The 23,394-nt window shown below is 43.8% G+C and overlaps 1 protein-coding gene across 1 annotated transcript in view; it reads left to right on the top strand.

Annotated features, from left to right (window-relative positions):
• Positions 1-297: 297 nt before the first annotated feature.
• LOC146839468 (uncharacterized) overlaps positions 298-23,394 on the top strand; it is a 109,883-nt gene continuing 86,786 nt past the window's right edge. The window contains exons 1-2 of the mRNA XM_085651532.1: positions 298-501; positions 16,693-18,999. Coding sequence (XP_085507658.1) covers positions 17,403-18,999 — 1,597 coding nt within the window. The 5' untranslated portion in view covers positions 298-501; positions 16,693-17,402. The remainder of the gene's footprint in view (positions 502-16,692; positions 19,000-23,394) is intronic.

Below are 23,394 nucleotides of genomic sequence, written 5' to 3'. Positions count from 1 at the left end.
GATGCTCATGTGAATTGAAGCTGTAAATACTACTACAGCAGCAACCGAGAGTGAGACCCTGTACGAGGACTGTGTGTGTCTTAAAAACATCCATATCTGTGGCATCTAAAAACATAGGTCTTTCCTGCCACAAAATGTTTGTTCGTGTGAAATGTATTCTCTCCTAGAGCCTGGAAATGGAGGTTCTGTTAGTGGCCAGCAGAGGGCGCTCCTCGCATGCTGAGATTAATCCACTGGGCACATTGTATGAAAGGGAGAAGGGTTTCCTGTTCCAGGTCAGCGATGGCAGAGACAGTACAAGCAGCAGATGCTGACATCACTTCCGGCCTCTTCGTCTGTGTCCAGCCTGCTGCAGAGGGCAAAGGACGCCCTGTCTTTCTGTCCAATTATCTTCATCTTCAGACCCTCACAGCCCCCCCCAGACCCCAGATGTGCACCTGCCCCACCCCAGCCATAGGAGGAGGAGAGAGCCTGGAAATGTCTGCACAGGTTTCTGCTCAGGTAGGAGATTGTCAGCACCTTCTCCTGTGTTTGGGGGGGGGGGGGGGAGGGGCGGTGAGGAGGGGGAGAGGACGGAGGCTTTTCTTCTGGCCCTGTGGGTGTTTGTGGTCATTATTTGTATTAAGATCTGTGCACGGTGCTTTGCATCTTACTGCACTATCAGAAATCTGTGCATGCTGCAGTGCATTTTACTGAACTGTGAAGAATCTGTCCACACAGCAGTGCATCTTACTGCACTATGAGGAATCTGTGTCACTGCACTGCATCTTACTGCACTGAAGAATCTGGACCACTGCACTGCATCTTCCAGCACTGTGAGGAATCAGTGTACTGCACTGCATCTTACTGCACTATGAGAAATCTGTGTCCCTGCACTTCATCTTACTATATTGTGAGGAATCTGTACATGCTGCAGTGCATCTTACTGCACTATGAGGAATCTGTACATGCTGCAGTGCACCTTACTGCACTATGAGGAATCTATGCACTGTACTGCCATATACTGCACTGTGAAAAATCTGTGCACACTGCACTGCATTTTACTGCACTATAAGAAATCTGTGCATGCTGCACTGCATCTTACTGCACTGTGAGGAATCTGTGCAATACATCTTACTGCACTATGAGGAATCTGTGCACGCTGCACTGCATCTTAATGCACTGTGACAGATCTATGTACACTGCATTTACTGCACTATGAGGAATCTGTGTCACTACAATTCATCTTACTGTACTGAGGAATTTGTGCCACTGCACTGCATCTTACTGCACTGTGAAAAATCTGTTCACATTGCACTACATCTTAGCGCTCTATGAGAAATCTGTGCACATTCTTTGCTCGGCTCTCGCTGTTTGTTGACTTGCCCACCTGTACCCCTGTGTCAGAAGCATGTCCCCCAGGCAGTTTACTGTCAAGGCTTCCCTGCTGCCCGTGCCCCTTTGCCCCTGTTTTCCTATCTCAGTCTAAGTAAAACTTCAGTCACTGCAATAGTTTCCAGCGGCATAGGTTGGCTTATAGCATTATCTGCTGCAGATTTTGTGTGTCTGCTGCAGGGATTGTGTGTATGTGCATTGACCTTGGGTCTGCCAGGTAGGAGGCCTTCCAAGCAGTATGTGTCTGTGTTTTTGATTAATCTCTGCAGGTTTTATGTGTGTTCATGTGAACAGGGTAGCGTTGTCTTTGCAGGCTGTGTGTGTTTGTGTGTGTGTTGTTATGAGACACGTCTACAGTGTGTCTTTTTAAAGGATGTCTGTCTTAGCAGATGTTGGCGACTGTCAGTCACTCTTATTGGCCTTTCCTCTCTGTACAGAAATCTTTAGGATCACTGGATGTAAGAGGGACTGCTCTGTGCAGAATAGTCAGGTACTTCTCGGCACACTGCAGACGTCTGAGCAAAGTCACGTGTGAAGTTCTTCCCCATAGTTTGGTAGAATTGGGCAGGTTTGAGTGAGACTTCAGCACAACCTCCAAATGTGTGAGTGAGCCAAGCAACCAAGGCTACTTGTATGATAATGCTGCAAAGGGTTACTGTACTCTCTCGTCAGCTGTGTGTTGATGAGGATTGTACTATGATATAGGAGTCTATATGAAGGATTCCATTCTGCTCTGCTTGTCACTTCAGCAGTAAGGGGAGAACAAGATGAACAAGCAGAAAATGCTAGAAGAGGCCAGAATAGAGAAATAAGAGTGACACAGACAAAAACACGAAGGGTGGAGTAAAGTAGTTAATAGATATTGATCAAAATGTGAAAGAAACACGTTTGTAGGGGAGGGACTGAGAGTTCTTGAAGAAGGGCAGGAAAAGAAATGTAATGAACCTTATGTGAAAATTTCCAAAAGTTTAATTATATGTTGTGAGCTAAAAATGTGATTTAAGTGTGAATTGAATGTGAGTCTTCAAGAGTTATAGGTGTAATGTGCTGTTTAGTGGCACCAATAATTGAACCAACTTTAGAGCTATGGATCTGGGATTTATTCCCAATCAACAAACGGTGTAAATGAACCAAATGGAGGAATCAATGTATTTTCCTGCGTGTTACCAATTTTACATTAGTGAGATAGCTAGATGGTCCTAGGTTCCAACTGTCCTCCTGTATAAATAGGTTAATGTCAAATCACAAGGGGGGAGAGAAGAGGTAGGAGAGATAGGGACTCGTCTTCCACGAAGCTTGTCAAATAACCAAAAAGAGAGTCCCTTGTATTGCAGAAGGAAAGCGCACTCCTTGCTAGGACTGTAAAGAAAATAAAAACGTTTTCTTTCAAATAACCCTCACCCCTTCCCCAGGTCTCCCCTCGGTGGCATGCGTCATCATGGTCCATCCCTGCCCTCTATGGACAGGGGCATGCTGCTACCTACAAATATGCGGGAGCACTTAATAGTAAAATAAGGGTGTCCCTGTACACCTATACACCTATGTGGTATTGTTATGAAGATGGAGTGGGTTTTGGAAGTGAACGTTGTTAAAAATATCAAAATAGTGTGACAAAAACAAAAAAAAAATTCTACCCCTAAATGAGCTAGAGAAATCTGGGGACAAGCGGGAAATGCTAGACGCGTGACTACCTACTGTTTCCCTGGTTGGTCGACTAGTTTCAGGCCCTACCCCAAGGCTTTTCTTCAGGACCTCAAAGGAGAAATGATGCTCCCACTCCTGATGTTGCTATCAGCACAGTTAACCCCTTTGCTGCCAGGCCTTTTCCCCCTCCTGTGCCAAGCCGTTTTTTGGCTATTTGGGGTAGTGCGCGATGCTGCCCCTGTAACTTTTTGACCACATAAGGTATCCCCGCCAAATTTGCGTCCTTTTCTTCCAACATCATGGGGATTCTAAAGGTACTCAGGGTTTGTGGATTCCCCTGGAGGGGTCACAGAAATTAGCCAAAATACAGCAACATTTTGGTTTTTTTCGGAAAAATTGGAAAAACGGGCTGCAAATGAAAGCATCTGGGATTTTCCCTGCAAATGTTATCAAAAAAGGGTTTGTGGGGTTGAAATCACCATTTTCCCAGCTTTTAGGGGATACCAGACTTTTGTCAGAAACCCAACTTTTTTAACACAGTTTTGGCATTTTTCTGGGACATAGCCTATTTTTGCTATTTTTTTGTGCTTTCGGCCTCCTTCCAGTTAATGGTAGAAATGGGTACAAAAGCAATAATGGATCCTGGAAAGCTATACATTTTAGAGAAGTAGACAAAATTCTGAATTCAGCAAGGGGTCATTTTTGTAGAGCCATCAAGGTTTCTTTATAGAAACTAACAGTTAAATATAGGATAAATTGAAAATTAGTTGAAAAAAAAAGCCTTTTGTGTCAACGTTTTCACCTGTAACTTCTTCTAATTATGACAGCTCTTTGAAAGCAATATACCGTTACATCCGCTGGACATTACTGGTTGTGGGGATATATAGGACTTGTAGGTTCACCAAGAACCCGACGAACCCAGAGCCAAAAACTGAGCAGCAACTTGCAATGGTTTTTTATTATGTACCGGGTATATAGTAACTATTGTGTAAAAATTTGTACATGGAAAAATCGGTATGAAAGACACCTATGTATTTCTGAAATGGGAACAAAATATAGAGTTTAGAAACAGTAGATATTTACACATTTCCAAAATTGGGAATACTCATACTAGCATGAGAATTATCAGTCATTTTTTAGAATGACTTCTTTTTTTACACAATATCTTTCATTTGGAAGGCAGAAACACATCAAAAGTCAATAGGTAATAACAGTTCCTTTACAAATCTGAATTACCCTAAGTCTCCCGATAAAAATGGTACCCCGCTTGTGTGGGTAGGCATAGTGCCCACGACAGGAAATGGCTCAAAACCCAACGTGAACACACCACATTTTCATAATGAAAATGTACCTTTTTTTTGCGAAGTGTCTAGCTGTAGTTTTTGAACACTAGCTCTGCCGGCACCTAGTGAAATGTTGCAAACCTATACATTTTTGAAAACTAGACACCCAGGGGAATCCAGGATGGGGTGACTTGACTGCCTCCCACCAGGTTCTGTTACCCAAAATCCCTTGCAAACTTAAAAAATTATCAAAAAATAATAATTTTCCCCACATTTCTGTGGTGGAAAGTTCTGGAACCTGTGTGGATCTACAAATTTCCACGCACCCCGCGTTCCCCAAAGTCTTACGAAAAAAATGGCACCTCACTTGTGGGGGTCGGCCTAGTGCCCGTGACAGGAAACGGCGCAAAACGCAACGTGGTCACACCTCAATTTCGTATTGAAAAATGACCCTTTTTTGGCAAAGTGCCTAGCTCTAGTTTTTGAACCCTAGCTCTGCGGGCCCCTCGGGAAACCTAGCAAACCTATACATTTTTGAAAACTAGACACCCAGGGGAATCCAGGATGGGGTGACTTGACTGATTCCCACCAGCGTCTGTTACCCAGAATCCCTTGCAAACCTAAAAAATTGTCATAAAAAACATATTTTCTCCACATAGCTGTGGTGGAAAGTTCCGGACTCTGTGTGGAGCCACAAATTTCCATCCACCCCGCGTTCCCCAAAGTCTTACGAGAAAAATGGTACCTCACTTGTGCGGGTCGGCCTAGTGCCCGCGACAGGAAACGGCGCAAAACGCAACGTGGTCACACCTCAATATCGCAGTGAAAAATGACCCTTTTTTGGCAAAATGTCTAGCTGTAGTTTTTGAACCCTATCTCTGCGGGCACCTTGGGAAACCTAGCAAACCTATACATTTTTGAAAACTAGACACCCAGGGGAATCCAGGATGGGGTGACTTGACTGCCTTCCACCAGGGTCTGTTACCCAGAATCCCTTGCAAACCTAACAAATTGTCAAAAATAACATATTTTCTCCACATTTTTGTGGTGGAAAGTTCCGGAATCTGTGTGGATCCACAAATTTCCACCCACCCCGCAATCCCCAAAGTCTTACGAGAAAAACTGTACCTCACTTGTGGGGGTCGGCCTAGTGCCCGTGGTGGAAACGGCGCAAAACACAACGTGGTCACACCTCAATTTCGCATTGGAGAAAAATGACCCTTTTTTGGCAAAGTGCCTAGCTCTAGTTTTTGAACCCTAGCTCTGCAGGCCCCTCGGGAAACCTAGCAAACCTATACATTTTTGAAAACTAGACACCCAGCGTAATCCAGGATGGGGTGACTTGACTGATTCCCACCAGCGTCTGTTACCCAGAATCCCTTGCAAACCTAAAAAATTGTCAAAAAAAACATATTTTCTCCACATATCTGTGGTGGAAAGTTCCGTACTCTGCGTGGAGCCACAAATTTCCATCCACCCCGCGTTCCCCAAAGTCTTACGAGAAAAATGGTACCTCACTTGTGCGGGTCTGCCTAGTGCCCGCGACAGGAAACGGCGCAAAACGCAACGTGGTCACACCTCAATATCGCAATGAAAAATGACCCTTTTTTGGCAAAGTGCCAAGCTCCAGTTTTTGAACCCTAGCTCTGCGGGCACCTTGGGAAACCTAGCAAACCTATACATTTTTGAAATCTAGACACCCAGGGGAATCTAGGACGGGGTGACTTGACTGCCTCCCACCAGGGTCTGTTACCCAGAATTCCTTGCAAACCTCAAAAATTGTCCAAAAAACCATATTTGCCCCACATTTCTGTGGTGGCAAGTTCCGGAATCTGCGTGGATCCACAAATTTGCTCCCACCCCGCTTTCCCCAAAGTCTTACGAGAAAAACGGTACCTCACTTGTGTGGGTCGGCCTAGTGCCCACGACAGGAAACGGCGCAAAACGCAACGTGGTCACACCTCAATTTCGCAGTGAAAAATGACCCTTTTTTGGCAAAATGTCTAGCTGTAGTTTTTGAACCCTAGCTCTGCGGGCACCTTGGGAAACCTAGCAAACCTATACATTTTTGAAAACTAGACTCCCAGGGGAATCCAGGATGGGGTGACTTGACTGCCTCCCACCAGGGTCTGTTACCCAGAATCCCTTGCAAACCTAAACAATTGTCAAAAAAACCCACATTTTCCCCACATTTCTTTGGTGGAAAGTTCCGGAATCTGCGTGGATCCACAAATTTCCACCCACACCGCGTTCCCCAAAGTCTTACGAGAAAAACGGTACCTCACTTGTGTGGGTCGGACTAGTGCCCGCGACAGGAAACGGCGCAAAACGCAACATGGTCACACCTCAATTTCGCAGTGAAAAATGACCCTTTTCTGGCAAAATGTCTAGCTGTAGTTTTTGAACCCTAGCTCTGCGGGCACCTTGGGAAACCTAGCAAACCTATACATTTTTGAAAACTAGACACCCAGGGGAATCCAGGACGGGGTGACTTGACTGCCTCCCACCAGGGTCTGTTACCCAGAATTCCTTGCAAACCTCAAAAATTGTCAAAAAAAACATATTTGCCCCACATTTCTGTGGTGGAAAGTTCCGGAATCTGCATGGATCCACAAATTTGCTCCCACCCCGCGTCCCCCAAAGTCTTACGAGAAAACGGTACCTCACTTGTGTGGGTCGGCCTAGTGCCCACGACAGGAAACGGCGCAAAACGCAACATGGTCACACCTCAATTTCGCAGGGAAAAATGACCCTTTTTTGGCAAAATGTCTAGCTGTAGTTTTTGAACCCTAGCTCTGCGGGCACCTTGGCAAACCTATACATTTTTGAAAACTAGACTCCCAGGGGAATCCAGGATGGGGTGACTTGACTGCCTCCCACCAGGGTCTGTTACCCAGAATCCCTTGCAAACCTAAAAAATTGTCAAAAAAACATATTTTCTCCACATTTCTGTGGTGGAAAGTTCCGGAATCTGTGTGGATCCACAAATTTCCACCCACCCCGCGTTCCCCAAAGTGTTACGAGAAAAACGGTACCTCACTTGTGGGGGTCGGCCTAGTGCCCGTGGCAGGAAACGGCGCAAAACGCAAAGTGGTCACACCTCAATTTCGCAGTGAAAAATGACCCTTTTTTGGCAAAGTGCCTAGCTCTAGTTTTTGAACCCTAGCTCTGCGGGCCCCTCGGGAAACCTAGCAAACCTATACATTTTTGAAAACTAGACACCCAGGGTAATCTAGGATGGGGTGACTTGACTGATTCCCACCAGCGTCTGTTACCCAGAATCCCTTGCAAACCTAAAAAATTGTCAAAAAAACCCATATTTTCTCCACATATCTGTGGTGGAAAGTTCCGTACTCTGCGTGGAGCCACAAATTTCCATCCACCCCGCGTTCCCCAAAATCTTACGAGAAAAATGGTACCTCACTTGTGCGGGTCGGCCTCGTGCCCGCGACAGGAAACGGCGCAAAACGCAACGTGGTCACGCCTCAATATCGCAGTGGAAAATGACCCTTTTTTGGCAAAGTGCCAAGCTCCAGTTTTTGAACCCTAGCTCTGTGGGCACCTTGGGCAACCTAGCAAACCTATACATTTTTGAAAACTAGACACCCAGGGGAATCCAGGATGGGGTGACTTGACTGCCTCCCACCAGGGTCTGTTACCCAGAATGCCTTGCAAACCTAAAAAATTGTCAAAAAAAACACATTTTCCCCACATTTCTGTGGTGGAAAGTTCCGGAATCTGCGTGGATCCACAAATTTCCACCCACCCCGCGTTCCCCAAAGTCTTACGAGAAAAACGGTACCTCACTTGTGTGGGTCGGCCTAGTGCCCGCGACAGGAAACGGCGCAAAACGCAACTCAATTTCGCAGTGAAAAATGACCCATTTTCGGCAAAGTGCCTAGCTGTAGTTTTTTAACCCTAGCTCTGCGGGCACCATAGGAAACCTCGCAAAGCCATACATTTCTGAAAACTAGACACCCGTGTGCTTCCAGGGAGGCATGGCTTGCGTGGATCCCCCAACGTTTCCCTACCCAGAATCCCCTGCAAACCTCATTTATAGCTGGAAAAATCACATTTTTCACACATTTTTGTGTGGGAAAGTTGTGGCATCACCGGGCTCACTCAAATTTCCCACCACCCAGCGTTCCCCCGGGTCTCCCGGTAAAAATGGTGCCTCACTTGTGTGGGAGGCCCAAGTACCCGCGACAGGCAAGGGCCCAAAACGTAGTGAGGCGACATCAAAATTGCCTATCTCAAAACCACCTGGTTTTGCAAGGGGGGTCACCTGGGTTTTTGGCCCGGTGCTCGGCGGCCATCTAGGGAAACATACCAAACCCATACATTTCTGAAAACTAGACACCCGTGGGCTTCCAGGGAGGTATCGCTTGCGTGGATCCCCCAATGTTTCCTTACCCAGAATCCCCTGCAAACCTCAATTTTATCTAAAAAAATCACATTTTCACTCATTTTTGTGTGGGAAAGTTGTGGCATCACCGGGCTCACTCAAATATCCCACCACTCCGCGTTCCCCCGGGTCTCCCGGTAAAAATGGTGCCTCACTTGTGTGGGAGGCCCAAGTACCCGCGACAGGCAAGGGCCCAAAACGTAGTGATGCGACATCAATATTGCCTATCCCAAAAAAGTTTTGGGCCCTTGCCTGTGAGGCACCATTTTTACCGATCTGAACCCCCTAAACTCACTAGGGGACCAGATGGTATCAGCAACCATGAACATGACTACTTTATTACTCCCCAAGGGAAACATGGAAACAGACCTACCCTTTGGTTGTTTACTTTTGGATGCCCATGGTGAACTCAAGAAAGATACGAATTTTCTTTTTAAACATTTATTGAAACAATCGTATTCTTGTGTAAAAAGAGTGTGCTGCAATTATCAGGCAAAACAAACAAAGCAGTGTAACCAACATTACAAGAATGGTGTAAAAGACAAAGATGTAATGCTTTCCCTTTTGAGTCCACTTTGGTTCTCCCTTAGTTTTGCGTTTTAGGCTCTGCATAGCCACATATAACACATTTGTGTTTGTGATATTATTTTGAGAATACGCTGTACGCTTTTGTTATTCAAGGACTATTCTTGGGATTTCATCTACACATTTCACACAAGGTGCTTGGAATACATAATAGCATAGTGTACTGTTTTCTTTGCTCGTCCAGCAACAGCTCCTTACATTTAGACATAACACGGTCGCACAACTGCAACTCCAGCACAATAGTTTATGATATAAATGGTGTTCCGTCCCCTTGGGGGCAGAGAGGAGAATTCCGGCAGAGAGGACTGTTCTGGAATGACAGCAGTGCCCGACATGCAGCCATGCATAAACTAAGTTTACACTTGTGATCCCGACCATCTTACTACTTACACTAGGTATGGGGTCTTAGGCCAATCCCAGAGATCGCAAATGTATCCCTATGCTCACATAGTAAGGGTAGAACGAGACACACATATAATTTGCCGTGGTTGGGATGCTTGTCCTATACAATCAGTTAGTAATTCTAATAACTTTTAGTTGCATCTGCCTAATAATCGCAGCACATTTGCTTCATAATAGAATATGATAGTTTCAATAAATGTATTGTAAACTTTCTTTGTGTCTTTCTTATGTTTACTATGGGCATGCATGAGTGAGTAAGTGAGTAACACAAGATGAAGATCCGTTTCCACAGTGCCCTTGGGGAGAGAGGGTCATGTTTGAGGTTGCTGAAATCACCTATTACTCTGGAAAGATTAGGCGTTCAAGTGAGGCACTCTGAGCTACCAGGATTGAGCCGACAAGTACTGACGTTGTAGAGAGACTCAGTCCCTACACTCTGACATTCTGTCGCCCTAACAAACAGTTCTGCTTTACCAACGGAATCAGTGCAACAAGATCACCATTATAACATTACTGTGTGGTTATATGATTATATTATTCTACTCCTACCTAACACTATCTATACGATTGCTTGCATAGTGGAAGTACCCTTTGCCAGATACCTTGGGATAGCTTAAACTGCCATACCTGACACAGATGTATCACAAAGCCAGCCTGTGTAGAATGGTTAGCCTCCATCTTTTTTTGCATCAGTCTTTGTGTGTGTGTTAAATTTTAAAGCAAAAACAATTCTGTTGTGTTTAGACATTTCTAAGGTCCACGGTTTGATTTTAAAACCTGCTATTTCCAATCAATGGCATAATTGTTCTCAGTTGACTTTGTCCATGCTGTAAGAGAGACGTGTCATTAAGTGTAACATAGAATGCATAAGATACAATATTATTTAAAGAATATATGTGATTTGACCATGTTGTCAAGGCATTGTCCACAACAGCCAATGCATTTTCCAAATTAATCCTGTCAATTTATCTTAAGCATTCAACGGTTTCCACAGTTCATTGTAAGTGGTGTATATGAATCTTTTAGAATGTGGTGACCTAGGACCCAACAAGAAATCTTGTAAACCCATGTCATCAGAAAGGAAATATAGATGTTCCGTAACTGCAGATAATGTGGAATGTTGTGACCATTGCTATGTTGAAGCAGGTTCTGATTATCAAAAAGGAGAACAGCGAGGCTTGGCAATCGGGAACAGTTTAAATTTAATTTTAATTAAACAATAATGGCCAGGAACATCAGCCACATCTCCTACAGCTGCGTGCTGAAATTCCCTTTGCATTAGGTACATGGCATGCTTTATTCTGTACGCCCGGTGCAATAAAGTGAAGCTTGTCCCCCTTTGGGCAGGAAATACTGGTACAGTGGGTCATAAATTGTGTCTTTACATGCTTGATTCCCTCTGATAGAAGGGTCCATAAATACCAACTGAAAGTCACATTCTGAGGTAGTCCTGGTGGCTGAGTGTGTTGTGTGTATTATCTCGCTTACTGCTAGGCATTGTTTGGGCTTTATTTGATGAGTGCAACTGACTGGCTGCTCTGGAATCGTCCTTAGCCAGAATGCAGGCTCTCTGCTGTGCATTTATTTGTGTTTATGAGTGTGTGCATCTGACTTGTTTCTTTAGGTTTTACATCCTGGGGCCATATGAGATTTACTGCTGCAATCTTCCAGGTGTGTTGAGACTTGTTCCATATCTCGGGCCAGATGGGCGACCCTATTTTGCATGCGCAAATGGATTTGCGACCCGTTTGCGCATGCAAAATACAATAGGGCCATGTACAAACCCTATGTAGCGAGTCACAATTTTTTGCGACTCGCTAAATAGGATTTGAGACTCTGTATTAGGAAGGGCCGTTCCAAGGGGGTCCCTTCCAAATAGCGACTCGCTATCCTATGTAAGAATGTTTTGTGACCACAATTGCTGTTGCAAAACACTTGTAATTTACCACCCTCTTCAAAAGGGTGGTAACCCATTCACAAACGGGAAAGGGTCCCCGTTGCAAATGCAGGGGAAAATATTTTTTAGGGGTCCCAGGGACCACCACCTGCCCTTAAAAAAATGAAACAAAAACAGACTGCTTTAAAAAAAAAAAATGCTGCTTTATTTAAAATCAGTCCCAGACATGGAGGTCTGCTGAACCCAGCAGGCCACCATCCCTGGGAGGGCCAGCCATTCCCAATGGGGTTGCAATTTGCGAGTGCCTCATGAATATTCACGAGGCATGAAATTTGTGACCCCATTGGGAATCGCTAACAGTGTCTCATACACTGTTGTACATGGCGTTTTCCGACTCTCAAATTGCAACTTCCAATCGAGCGCAATTCGCGAGTCACAAATTGTCATGGTAGTACATCTGGCCCCTGGTGTCTCCATCACATGAAGTGCTAGGGGTGAACAGAGGGGGCTGTGTTACGTTGATCGGATAAAGTGTCACTCTGAAACCGTAACAAGTGTTTTATGGTGAATTTAGGTAGCGCAGGCAACAATTGTTCTGTGGTGTGCTGGACTCCTAAGAGCGGGATCTTTCTATAAATTAATCCGAAGCTAACATTCCCCCATCTAATTGAGTGTCTTGAGCATGGACGGTTCCTCTTTCTGGCTTGTGGTACGAGCGTTTCCCCTGGCATTGGCTGTCCTAATCAGGTGTATTCCCACTGTTTTCTGGGTAGCCTTCTTCACACAGGCACATATTAGTTGTAGGTTGCAGCACAGCAAGAGCAAGATTACAACCACTGGTAACAAGGCTTTGCATAAGTCTGCGATCCATAAACAAACCTGTGTACAAATCTATGTTTGGGGCACCACCTTCTTTAATCATGACCTGCTGTAGGTTGACAGTGTGCCTTTGTATAGGTATGGGGATGAAGGTACAGCAGGTTGTACCTATCTTGGCGCATACACACCCTTCCATTGTGTTCATTAAGTCCAACACATACCGGTGCTGCATCACCAGGAGTAAGATGGTGCGCATCTTTTCTTTCTGTTGAGGCCATCTTCGGTGGTGTTCATCATTTTCAGCAGTTCCCACCTGGTGATCTGCAGCCACCGAGAGTAGGCCTTGGTTTGCACGGTGGAGAAGCGGGTTGAACCTCCTACACATATTGGCGCATCGGTGAAGAGCCAGACCTCTTCAGAAATATCTTGAATCTGTCCAAACCAAAGTACCCAGCTGACCATCTTCTGCATACTTGGTGTAGAAGCGGGGTGCCTTTGCTGATGGGATGGTGATGCAGTGCAGAAATATTACTCCGGGTATGTCCAATGTTGCCGTGTAGAGGGTGACCAGTGAGCAGACCCCTCTCTACTCTGGGACGAGCTGGCTGTAGGCATGGGCGCTGCATTACCAGTATTAGTTCATCATGGTGGAGGTGCCCCACTGGATATCATTATTATAGGTTATAGTTATACTCTTGCATTTTACTGTCCCCCTGCCCCCCCCCCCCCCACGACGGGCATTGTCCCTTTACCCCTAAAACACAAGGAATACACTGACAGCTACCTGACTACACTGAGTTTCTTCTTACCTTCTATCCATATGTACCATCCTGTCTCTGATTTCCAGGGGTCTTGGCATTGTGTCAGTAGAGTGTCATTCAACCTACCTCTACACGATCTGTTGTCACTTTTGTTCCCCAAATTGATGGCTCTGCAGGTGAAGTGAATATTGCGGTCTCTATTTGGGCTCAAAGAAATCTATTCTGAGCCAATTCATCTCTGCTTCCCAACTTTTGAGCAAGCTCCATTGGCTACCTATTGGAAAGCTCTCAAAGTTCAAAGCCCTATGCATCTCTCACAAAATCCTATGCAAGCAAGGAGCACCCAGCCTAGCTGCCTAGATGCAATTTTCAATGCCCTCAGAATACTATTCTCTGTCAGTGCATCCACATCCCTCGCCACAGCAGAGCCAGAACAGGAGGTTACTCCTTCCATGTCCTAGCTCCGACCCTATGTAATTCTATGCCTCCTAACCTTAGAAAGATTCAAAATCCTTTACTTTCTGCAAACAGACTGAAGATTTTGCTTCTCTGCCTCTGTGATATCTTCTGACACCTGGACCCTCATCTTCTCCCCAAGGCAGGCAACCTCCAGGTGTTTTGCTTTCTAAGGCTCTTCAGCCCACCCCCGCTTGTAAAGGGTCAAAGTGGTAGCACCCATGCACTAAGTGCCCTTATCAGCTGCGGAAATAAGAGACGGTGTACACCAATACCCAGCCCAGTGAAGGCCTGAAACAGACACAAAAAGGAATGTGTGCTACGTGTTCACCTCCTCTATTTGTACCTCATAAGGAGCTACCTGTGCACTTCCTCCATTTGTATGTCCCGGGCAAGCTTCTTTGTTGATGCTTGTGATCCTTGTACTGTCAACCATGGCCGATGTCTGCTCTGTGCATCTAGTCACTCCCCTGCTTTAGTTGTCAGTGAACCTTGCTGAGTGAGCACACAGACATAAGGGAGTGTTGCAAGGTTTCTGCACATACACAGAACCATGCGCAGGATTATGGGACCTCGGTGTATAGGGGCTAAGCCTTCCTACCACCTTAGTGCCCACGAGCCCAGGACTGACTATCTATAGTGTCTCACTTGCTCTCCTACTCACAAACGGAGGAACCAATGATAAGAAAACCAAGAACACAACACTCCTGTATCTCTCAGGAATCACGGTAATAAGACACACCTTTTCTCTCACATTCTCGTACTTGTCCACAATAAGATCAGACTAACGTGCTCAAAAATGCAGTATACGTGCCACAACCAGCAGCAACATGTATAATATCAATACAGTTAGCATTGCAGCAAGGCAATGTATCATAAGGGGAGATGTTATGTTATAAAGACTGTGGATAAAGGACTATAAGGCCTAACCACCCTCCCCTTTGTAAGCAGAAGTATTATTATATAATAGAAGATCTCTGGGCTTTGTCAGCAGACCCCATACCTCATGCCATAGATCACATTTCTACATCACAGGTACATGTTGCTCTTCTCCCTGGAAAGGGCCCTCTCCAAGTGTGTGTCACCCAAACGTGTATCCCCATAATATCAAAGTACAAGCTTCCAGCAAGAACAGATGCCTTGGTATGTTTTGTCTAAGATGCTCGGGCCTGGCCAGAACAGAATAACAAGAGTCTGTGTTTATCGGCCTTGCTCACAATGTTCAGACTAAACTCCAGGAACAGACAGAGAACAAGCACAGCAGAGAGTTCTCATGTGAAAGGCATAAACAGAGTTTCGTAAAAATAAAGGCATGTAGTGTTGTGCGCAAAAGCAGCATCATGGCTACCGGGCTCATGCTAACTAAAAGAGGTCGACAATGACTCTAGCACCCACGTGACAGGAGTATGGAAAGTGATGAACACGAAATAAGGTAAAGCTGAATTTAAGAAATGGCCAAAGGTTTAAATGCTGCACTCAACCTCAAGCAACGCACATCTTGTCCCACTCTGCCAACGCCCCAACCACCCACAGAGTATCATGCTCGCAGCAAACGGAATTAAATAGAACAAATAGTTCTATCGGGTTTATACAATTGCTTAGAGTAATATATTTACTTTAACGAACCAAAGAGTATCTATAGCACATACAAAGAAACGAACACACCAACACGAGAAATAGATTTAATCATATATTGTAAAGGGTATTGAATACCGCTGGCTGTCACAAATACAAATTAAATTGCAGGAAGACAATGAGTGACTGTCGTGAGAGAGTGACATATAGTGAAATGAACAGTACACTATATACATGACAAATACATTGGTGACATGAAAAAAATAAGAAAAAAAAATCTTTCAAGTATTGTCCTATATGATTTTACACATGGAATGCGAGACCCATTGATGAATCAAATCATGATCAAGAGAACTGTGTGGACATATGTTAGATGTCGACGTTTCGACCCTGGAAGCAGCGCACACTGGAATGCATCAGAGCAGGTCTTCCTCAGGACTGTGAACGGAGGAGTGGACAGCCACAAAGCAGACTCTTCAATGAATGAGATCAGGAATTTGGAGGCGTGAATCAATTCCAAGGTTAAACTTCACTAATGTTCAAGTTCAGTAGTAGTGCCGCAATCAGGAGAGTTCTTCCTAACTGCAATGGCACTGTTGCTCAGAGGATCTCCACCAGCTGGTTGGAGTCTCCTCTATGGGCTCAATTGACATCCAGCAGCTGGTTGGAGTCACATGTTGGGAGCCTTGACTAAATATTCAGTGATGACAAAATAGTTGTATGTCTTCCGGGAGCAGCGCGCGTCCGTCTGACCGCTTCTGAGATGAGTTAAAGCAAACGTAAGACATTAAGTCAGGTACCATGGTAAGGTAGAAAAAGACAAAAAGCACACACTTCTTGGCAGCAGGGATATCGAAGGTATATCACTGGCAGTGATTGAATCTCTATTATAAATGCTGCAATCTTCCCACAAATGATTGGACCAACCCCAGGTAAGTGCAACGATAACTTAACAAACAGAAAAGTAAAGACAGGAGTTGGAACTTCAGCTGATCCTGTGTGAACAGGAAAGTATTGTCAAGAACAGTGTGAATGGAGCTGCATTTGTTATATACTTCCTGAAGTGTTACCTTTATTACATCTTGAAGAGTTTCCTTTGTCATATACTTCCTGAAGAGTTACCGTTATTATACACTTCGTAAAACTGAAGCAGCATATCCTGGTTCATCTCTTTTTCCACAATGTCTTCTTCTTTAAATGAAATCTTGACCATGTGCGTCTTCCTAAAGCTATACCTCTAGCGAATGGGTGCTCCGTGAGTGCCCTTTCTTTACTAAGTTACTCTGTAAACACTGGTAAATCACCTCCTTTTCTGAATTACGATGTGGCATGTTCAATAGAACATTTAGTTAAATATCTGTGTATGGTGAAATGTCTCTTGGTTACTTTAAAAAATGGTAAAGAAGAGATGTCTTTTACAAATATTTAAATATTGTGTATTTACATTCTCTTACATTTCCATTTAGTGATAAATCTCTTTACATCCAACAGGAAACAAGCCTTGAATGCACAAATGATTATGAATAATGACAATAATCGTGTAAATCTCCAAAAAGCCGTCAGAAAAAATGAGCTCCAATATTCAGGTAAAGAGCTGCACAGTCAGAGACTGAGGAACCTGAACATAAACTGATAGATCCTGGAAGAAGCAGTCAAGAGCAATTCAGTGGATGTAAGAACCTGAGCTGTGCACCTCCACACCACAAGACGAAGAAATGACCTCTAGAAATATAACACAACAACAATAACTAACTACTGCCTGTATAAACAAGTCTCAAAGCTTTGATCATTGGATCGGTGTGAGGTGGATACAGCATTGCTCTGTTTCCTGTAATGATGGCAGACCACCATTCAGTGCGCTAGTTATATTGTAAACTATTTCTGGCTAAACCACAGGAGCAAGAGAAAAGCACAATGGAGTGGAGCCAGACGACTGAAGGATAAAGGAAAGAGAGAGTCTTTGATCTACAACAGACTGTCCCAATTTGCATCGACCTGAAGGAAGACTAATCTTTACCCATAAACATGCAAAACCATTATACAATCTAAAGACATAACCACCTACAAAGAAGCTTTACTTGCCATAATTATAATATATGTCGTTGGTGAGTCTTGTATTTCGTTGTGAAATCTGAAATCAAGCATCCAACATACCACACACATACAGAGAATGTGAGAATAACACAAGTGCTTTATCAACCATGTTAGCTCTTCAGGAAACACAGTCATGGGAAGCAGACAATTCTAAACCAGACCCAGAGACACTAACCAAGAAAGAAGAATCAAACACATGCAGCAAGAGCTTTAGTTTGTCATCACTACTAAAGAGCAATCAACAAACACACACAGGAGAAGCAACGTGCAAATGCAATGAATGTGTGAAGAACTTTAGTCAGTTAGCACTCCTAAAAGATCATCGGCGAACACACACTGGGGGAAAACCGTACCATTGCAATGAATGTGCCAAGAGATTTAGTCGGTTATCAAATCTTCAAAGACATCAGCAAACACACACAGGAGAAAAACCATACAAATGCAATGAATGTGTGAAGAAATTCAGTCGGTTGTTATATCTTCAAAAACATCAACAAACACACACAGGAGAAAAACCGTACCATTGCAATGAATGTGCCAAGAGATTTAGTCGGTTATCAAATCTTCAAAGACATCAGCAAACACACACAGGAGAAAAACCATACAAATGCAATGAATGTGTGAAGAAATTCAGTCGGTTGTCATATCTTCAAAAACATCAACAAACACACACAGGAGAAAAACCGTACCATTGCAGTGAATGTGTGAAGAGCTTCAGTCGGTTATCACACCTACAAAGACATCAGCGAACACACACTGGGGAAAAGCCATACCATTGCAATGAATGTGGAAGTGCTTTTAGTCATTCCTCAACTCTCAGGATTCATCACCGAACACACACTGGGGAGAAGCCATACCATTGCAATGAATGTGGAAGTAGTTTTAGTGATTCCTCAACTCTCAGGATTCATCAGCAAACACACACAGGGGAAAAACCATTCCATTGCAGTGAATGTGTGAAGAGCTTCAGTCAGTTATCACGCCTACAAGGACATCAGCGAACACACACCGGGGAAAAACCGTACCATTGCAGTGAATGTGTGAAGAGCTTCAGTCAGTTATCACACCTCAAAATACATCAGCGATCACACACGGGGGAGAAACCATTCCATTGTAGCGAATGTGGAAGTACTTTTAGTCATTTCTCAGCTCTCAGGAATCATCACCGAACACACACAGGAGAAAAGCCATTCCAGTGCAGTGAATGTGGAAGTACTTTTAGTCATTCCTCAGCTCTCAAGATTCATCACCGAACACACACAGGAGAAAAGCCATTCCAGTGCAGTGAATGTTTGAAGAGCTTCAGTCAATTATCAAGCCTGCGAAGACATCAGCGAACACACACAATGGATAAACCTTACCATTGCAGTGAATGTGTGAAGAACTTCAGTCAGTTATCACAACTCAAAATACATCAGCGATCACACACAGGGGAGAAACCATTCCATTGTAGCGAATGTGGAAGTAGTTTTAAGGAATCTTCAAAATTAAGGAATCATCAGCGAACACACACTGGGGAAAAGCCATACCATTGCAATGAATGTGGAAGTACTTTTAGTCATTCCTCAGCTCTCAGGATTCATCACCGAACACACACAGGAGAAAAGCCATTCCAGTGCAGTGAATGTGTGAAGAGCTTCAGTCAATTATCAATTCTACGAAGACATCAGCAAACACATACAGGGGAGAAACCATACCATTGCAGTGGATTTGGAAGTAGTTGCAGAAAGGATTTTCAGCTAACTACAGGGATTAGTGATAACACCTATAAAAACAACACACTTAAATAAGTTTAACAAGCACAGACTGGAGAATATTTGTAGCTGGTTTTGGTGTTTGGCCATTTTGTGCAACAACTGGTTCAATGACAACTGCTAGAGAACAACGTCCAAAGGCACAAGAAGTCAAAGTAGGAAAATGTGACCTGTAACTCTGAGAGTTAATGCTTGCAGTGCACAACATTTACCTCCGAAGCCCTGACGTGGGAAAAAATGATGCTCATTTCGATCATCACATGCATATGTAAAAGCACCCACCATAGTGGCACTTCCTCAGCGGTGTCCAATATCAAGCTGGACTCTTGGGAAATTGCTGGCTCACCACTGACTATGTAAATGATTCACGGTGAGATTAATTGTATATGAATATATTTTAGACGTTTCTTATTTACAAAGAATCACCCAACCAACTCCTAACTGCTGAAAGGACAGAATCAGTGCATGATGGCAGAATTATTGATCGGAGAGAGAGCTGTTGAAAAGTTTAGTTCTGAATAGGTTTCTGAAAGCTTGATGGTTAGGTAAAGATTGAATCTTGAGCAGTAAAGAATTCCAGCTCTTAGAGTCCACAACTATCGACTCCCTGCTTTACATTTCTTGAACCTTGGCACTGGAAAATACATCTGGATTCAGAAGTAAAGGAACACAAATGATACAAATTTTTGACATAAATGATATTCAGGTTTGTGTTTACAAGTAAAAAGAAACAATTGTTTTATAAACTGCCGGTGAATGAATGGACATTAAAAGTATGTGCTGCCTCATGAGCAAACATTGAATCTTTGTGATGCCGTTGGGATGTCCTCAGACCACAAATAAGATAGATCGTAGGATTCTGAATCATCTGTAAGGTGCTTTTGTGTTGCTGGAACTGCCAAATACACAGTGTTCTTATGGCCCAGCCTTGCTTAATTGGAGGAGTTCACCAATATAATATGCACATCAGAAGAAAGGATACATCTTCAGTAGCCAAAGATAGTAAAACTAATGCTTTCCACCGAGGTCATTTTAACAAAGTGCTGAGTCTGGGAAGTTTTTCCTGCTGCCGACCATCATCACCACCACCACCACACAGCCAGTGAGGAACAGCAACAAGACTGCTCTTCAGCACACCCATCCTTATACATAACATACTACAGGGGTTTGCTCCAGGGTCAAACTCCCTTTACTTTCACGTTAACAGCAACAAGTTCTAAACTGAACAAATTATATTTAGGAACAAGTGGTTTGTACGGCCATTAGTGGCATAATACATTTGAAACCCAATACTTTATAAATCTGTATTAATGATACATAACCAAACCTCCAAACACCACCTATGTATGGACATCCAAGAGCCTTTACAAACCACACTACAGAGGTGTGTACCAGGATCAAACTCAATTTACTTTAACGTTAACATGAACTAATTTATCATACAGCAAGAACAGTCATAATGCTATGAAATGTACACAATGATGACTAGATTTTACATATTACCAACAAATGTATGTTTTTTGATATGTAATAAAAAAATGTATTTGCATTCATGGTATTTGACTGCTGGTTGTATGGAAAGAGATGTTAAATGTGATTTCTTCCCTATACTATAAAGATAATTTGTGATGTCAGCAAGGAGCCTAGATTATTTGGCAATGGAGGTGTCTAATCTCGATAGCATGACTGCTTTCAGAAGGGAGTCTGTCGCAGGTGGTATCAGAGGAGACTATTCTTCCCAGTGTGCCTTCTCTCAGAGTGAGAGGCGGTTCTTTGCTTGAGTTGGTACCACCTCTGCATCTGTGTTAATGAAGAGAGAAGTGCTACCTGTAATACTGAGATCTGGGCTTCACTCCTGTGTTGGGAATTTAAGTTAGTCGTTTTTACCCAATAAATACCGGATTTATTTTGGAAAACGAAAAATATGCGTGTATCGTGGCACTCCTCTTGTTAATAATCCATAAAAATGCTACAGAATGCTGAGTACTTGAAAGCATTCTGTCATACGAGGGATTTAAATATGCATTTGTCAAATACAAAATTGACTTAAATTTTTATTTTAAGCTTCTTATACAGCGCTTCTTTATTTAATAATCCCGGATGGGTTTTCTCCGAGAGCCCTTTCTCCTTCGGAAGAAGGGTCATTTTTTCCTAGTATTTTTCCGTTTGAGACTGCCAATCTTTTCATAGTGTTCCTGAAGAAAAATAAGTAGGTCAGAATGCCTACCATAAGTAGGGCGTACGGTCTGATGTACTTACACTAACCGCCCCAGGTATGTCGGTCATTGTTGTGAGGGTTTCTGAGGTTCTGACCTCATTTGAATGAGGGGAACTGTGGTAGATTCTTCTTACCAACCTCAAACATTCTCCAATTTATTTTTGTAATCCGTTTAATACAATTTGCTAAGGGATTACACATGAGAACCACGGCCATGCTTTCTTCTCTTACTCATGAATTAGGGATCAGGAGGTTGTCTATGATTCTTGGCCTCTTATTCGCCTGCTTCAGTCCTTCTGGGATAACCTCTTTCACCAATTTATCCTTCAAGGATTTCTGTTGCTTTTCAAAGAGCCTTATTAGAACAGTTTCTCCAAATTTTTAAAACTGTTGAAAGTGGAGATTCTTCCTTAGAGACCTTGGTTGGAAGTTTGCAACATTGTGTCTGGTGTTGTGTAAACACGCAATCACACAAGGGGGCTAGAGGAGATTTCAGGACCTGCGTGGGCCAACTCCCCACTAATTATTCATATTGCAAAAAAGGCCACGGGTCCGAAATCAACAGGAGGTTATACAAATTACTGGGTGTACTATGCCACTCAGAGGGGGATTTCCCTTTTAAGGATGGTTACCCTCACACACTAGCGGAGTCATGGTTCATCATGAAGGGGCACCGTCCTTAAAAGGGAAACCCCTCTCTGAGTGGCATACTACACCCAGTAATTTGTATGAGCTGTTGTGTAAAACCAGTGTGCCGTTCTCCAAGGCTGTGCTGTTGCATCAAATGTTGTGTAAAAGCAGTGTGCCACCCCACGAGGCTGTGCTGTTGAATCAGACTATGTGTAAAAGTAGTGTGCAGCCTTCTTTGGCTGCATAAAGACCTATCTAAAACCATTGTGTCTCCATACACTTGCTGCCAACTGCGGCATATTTGTTTCCACCTTCTAACTGGGATCCTACCTGTTAGCTGCCGACTGCGGCATCATAGTTTCCACCTTTTACCTGGGATCCTATCTGTTTGCTTCCGACTCTGGGGTTGTAGTTTCCACCTTCTACCTGGGATCCCATCTGTTTGCTTCTGACTGTGGGGTCGTAGTGTCCACCTTCTACCTGGGATCCTACCTGTTTGCTGCCAACTGCGGCATCATAGTTTCCACCTTCTACCTGGGATCCTATCTGTTTGCTTCCGACTGTGGGGTTGTAGTTTCCACCTTCTACCTGGGATCCCATCTGTTTGCTTCTGACTGTGGGGTCGTAGTGTCCACCTCCTACCTGGGATCCTATCTGTTCGCTGCCGACTGTGGCGTCAAAGTGTCCACCTTCTACCTGGGATCCTACCTGTTTGCTGCCGACTGCGGCGTCCTAGTTTCCACCTTCTACCTGGGATCCTATCTGTTTGCTTCCGACTGTGGGGTTGTAGTTTCCACCTTCTACCTGGGATCCCATCTGTTTGCTTCCAACTGTGGGGTCGTAGTGTCCACCTTCTACCTGGGATCCCATCTGTTTGCTTCTGACTGTGGGGTCAAAGTGTCCACCTTCTACCTGGGATCCTACCTGTTTGCTGCCAACTGCGGCATCATAGTTTCCACCTTCTACCTGGGATCCTATCTGTTTGCTTACAACTGTGGCGTTGTAGTGTCCCCTTCCACTCGGGATCCTATCTGTTTGTCGCCATCATTATGAGACGCAGGAGCTGCAGAAAGAAGGGCATGAGGATTCACTAATAATGTGATGTTACTAAAATGTTACAGATCACTATGGCAAGTTACAATTCATTCAAACTGTGGCTCTCGCACTATTGTGGCAAATATCTTAAATACCCAGCGACTCCATGTAAGTCTTACAGAATGGTGAAAACACATAGATCGACCATTGTATACACCACACTTTATTGATGAGAAACCTGTGGGGAAGCATCCAGTAAAGAGAAGGAAACTGGAACATCAAGTGCTTGATCCTCAAATCCTTATTTACTTATTTATTTACTTTAGGATACTTCATTTTCCTCTATCCTTTGCCACACCCCAGATGGGTTACGTGGTCCATGAAACAATCTGCAATTAATAGAACCTGTTTCATGAGGTCATTCCTCTAGGCCTGCCATGGCTTCCTAAACCTTTCCAATAA

This window comes from Triturus cristatus, chromosome 4_1 (assembly GCF_964204655.1).
Source record: "Triturus cristatus chromosome 4_1, aTriCri1.1, whole genome shotgun sequence".
Taxonomy (NCBI): domain Eukaryota; kingdom Metazoa; phylum Chordata; class Amphibia; order Caudata; family Salamandridae; genus Triturus; species Triturus cristatus.
Note: the sequence above shows the minus strand (reverse complement) of the source record. Positions and strands in the feature narration are given on the sequence as shown.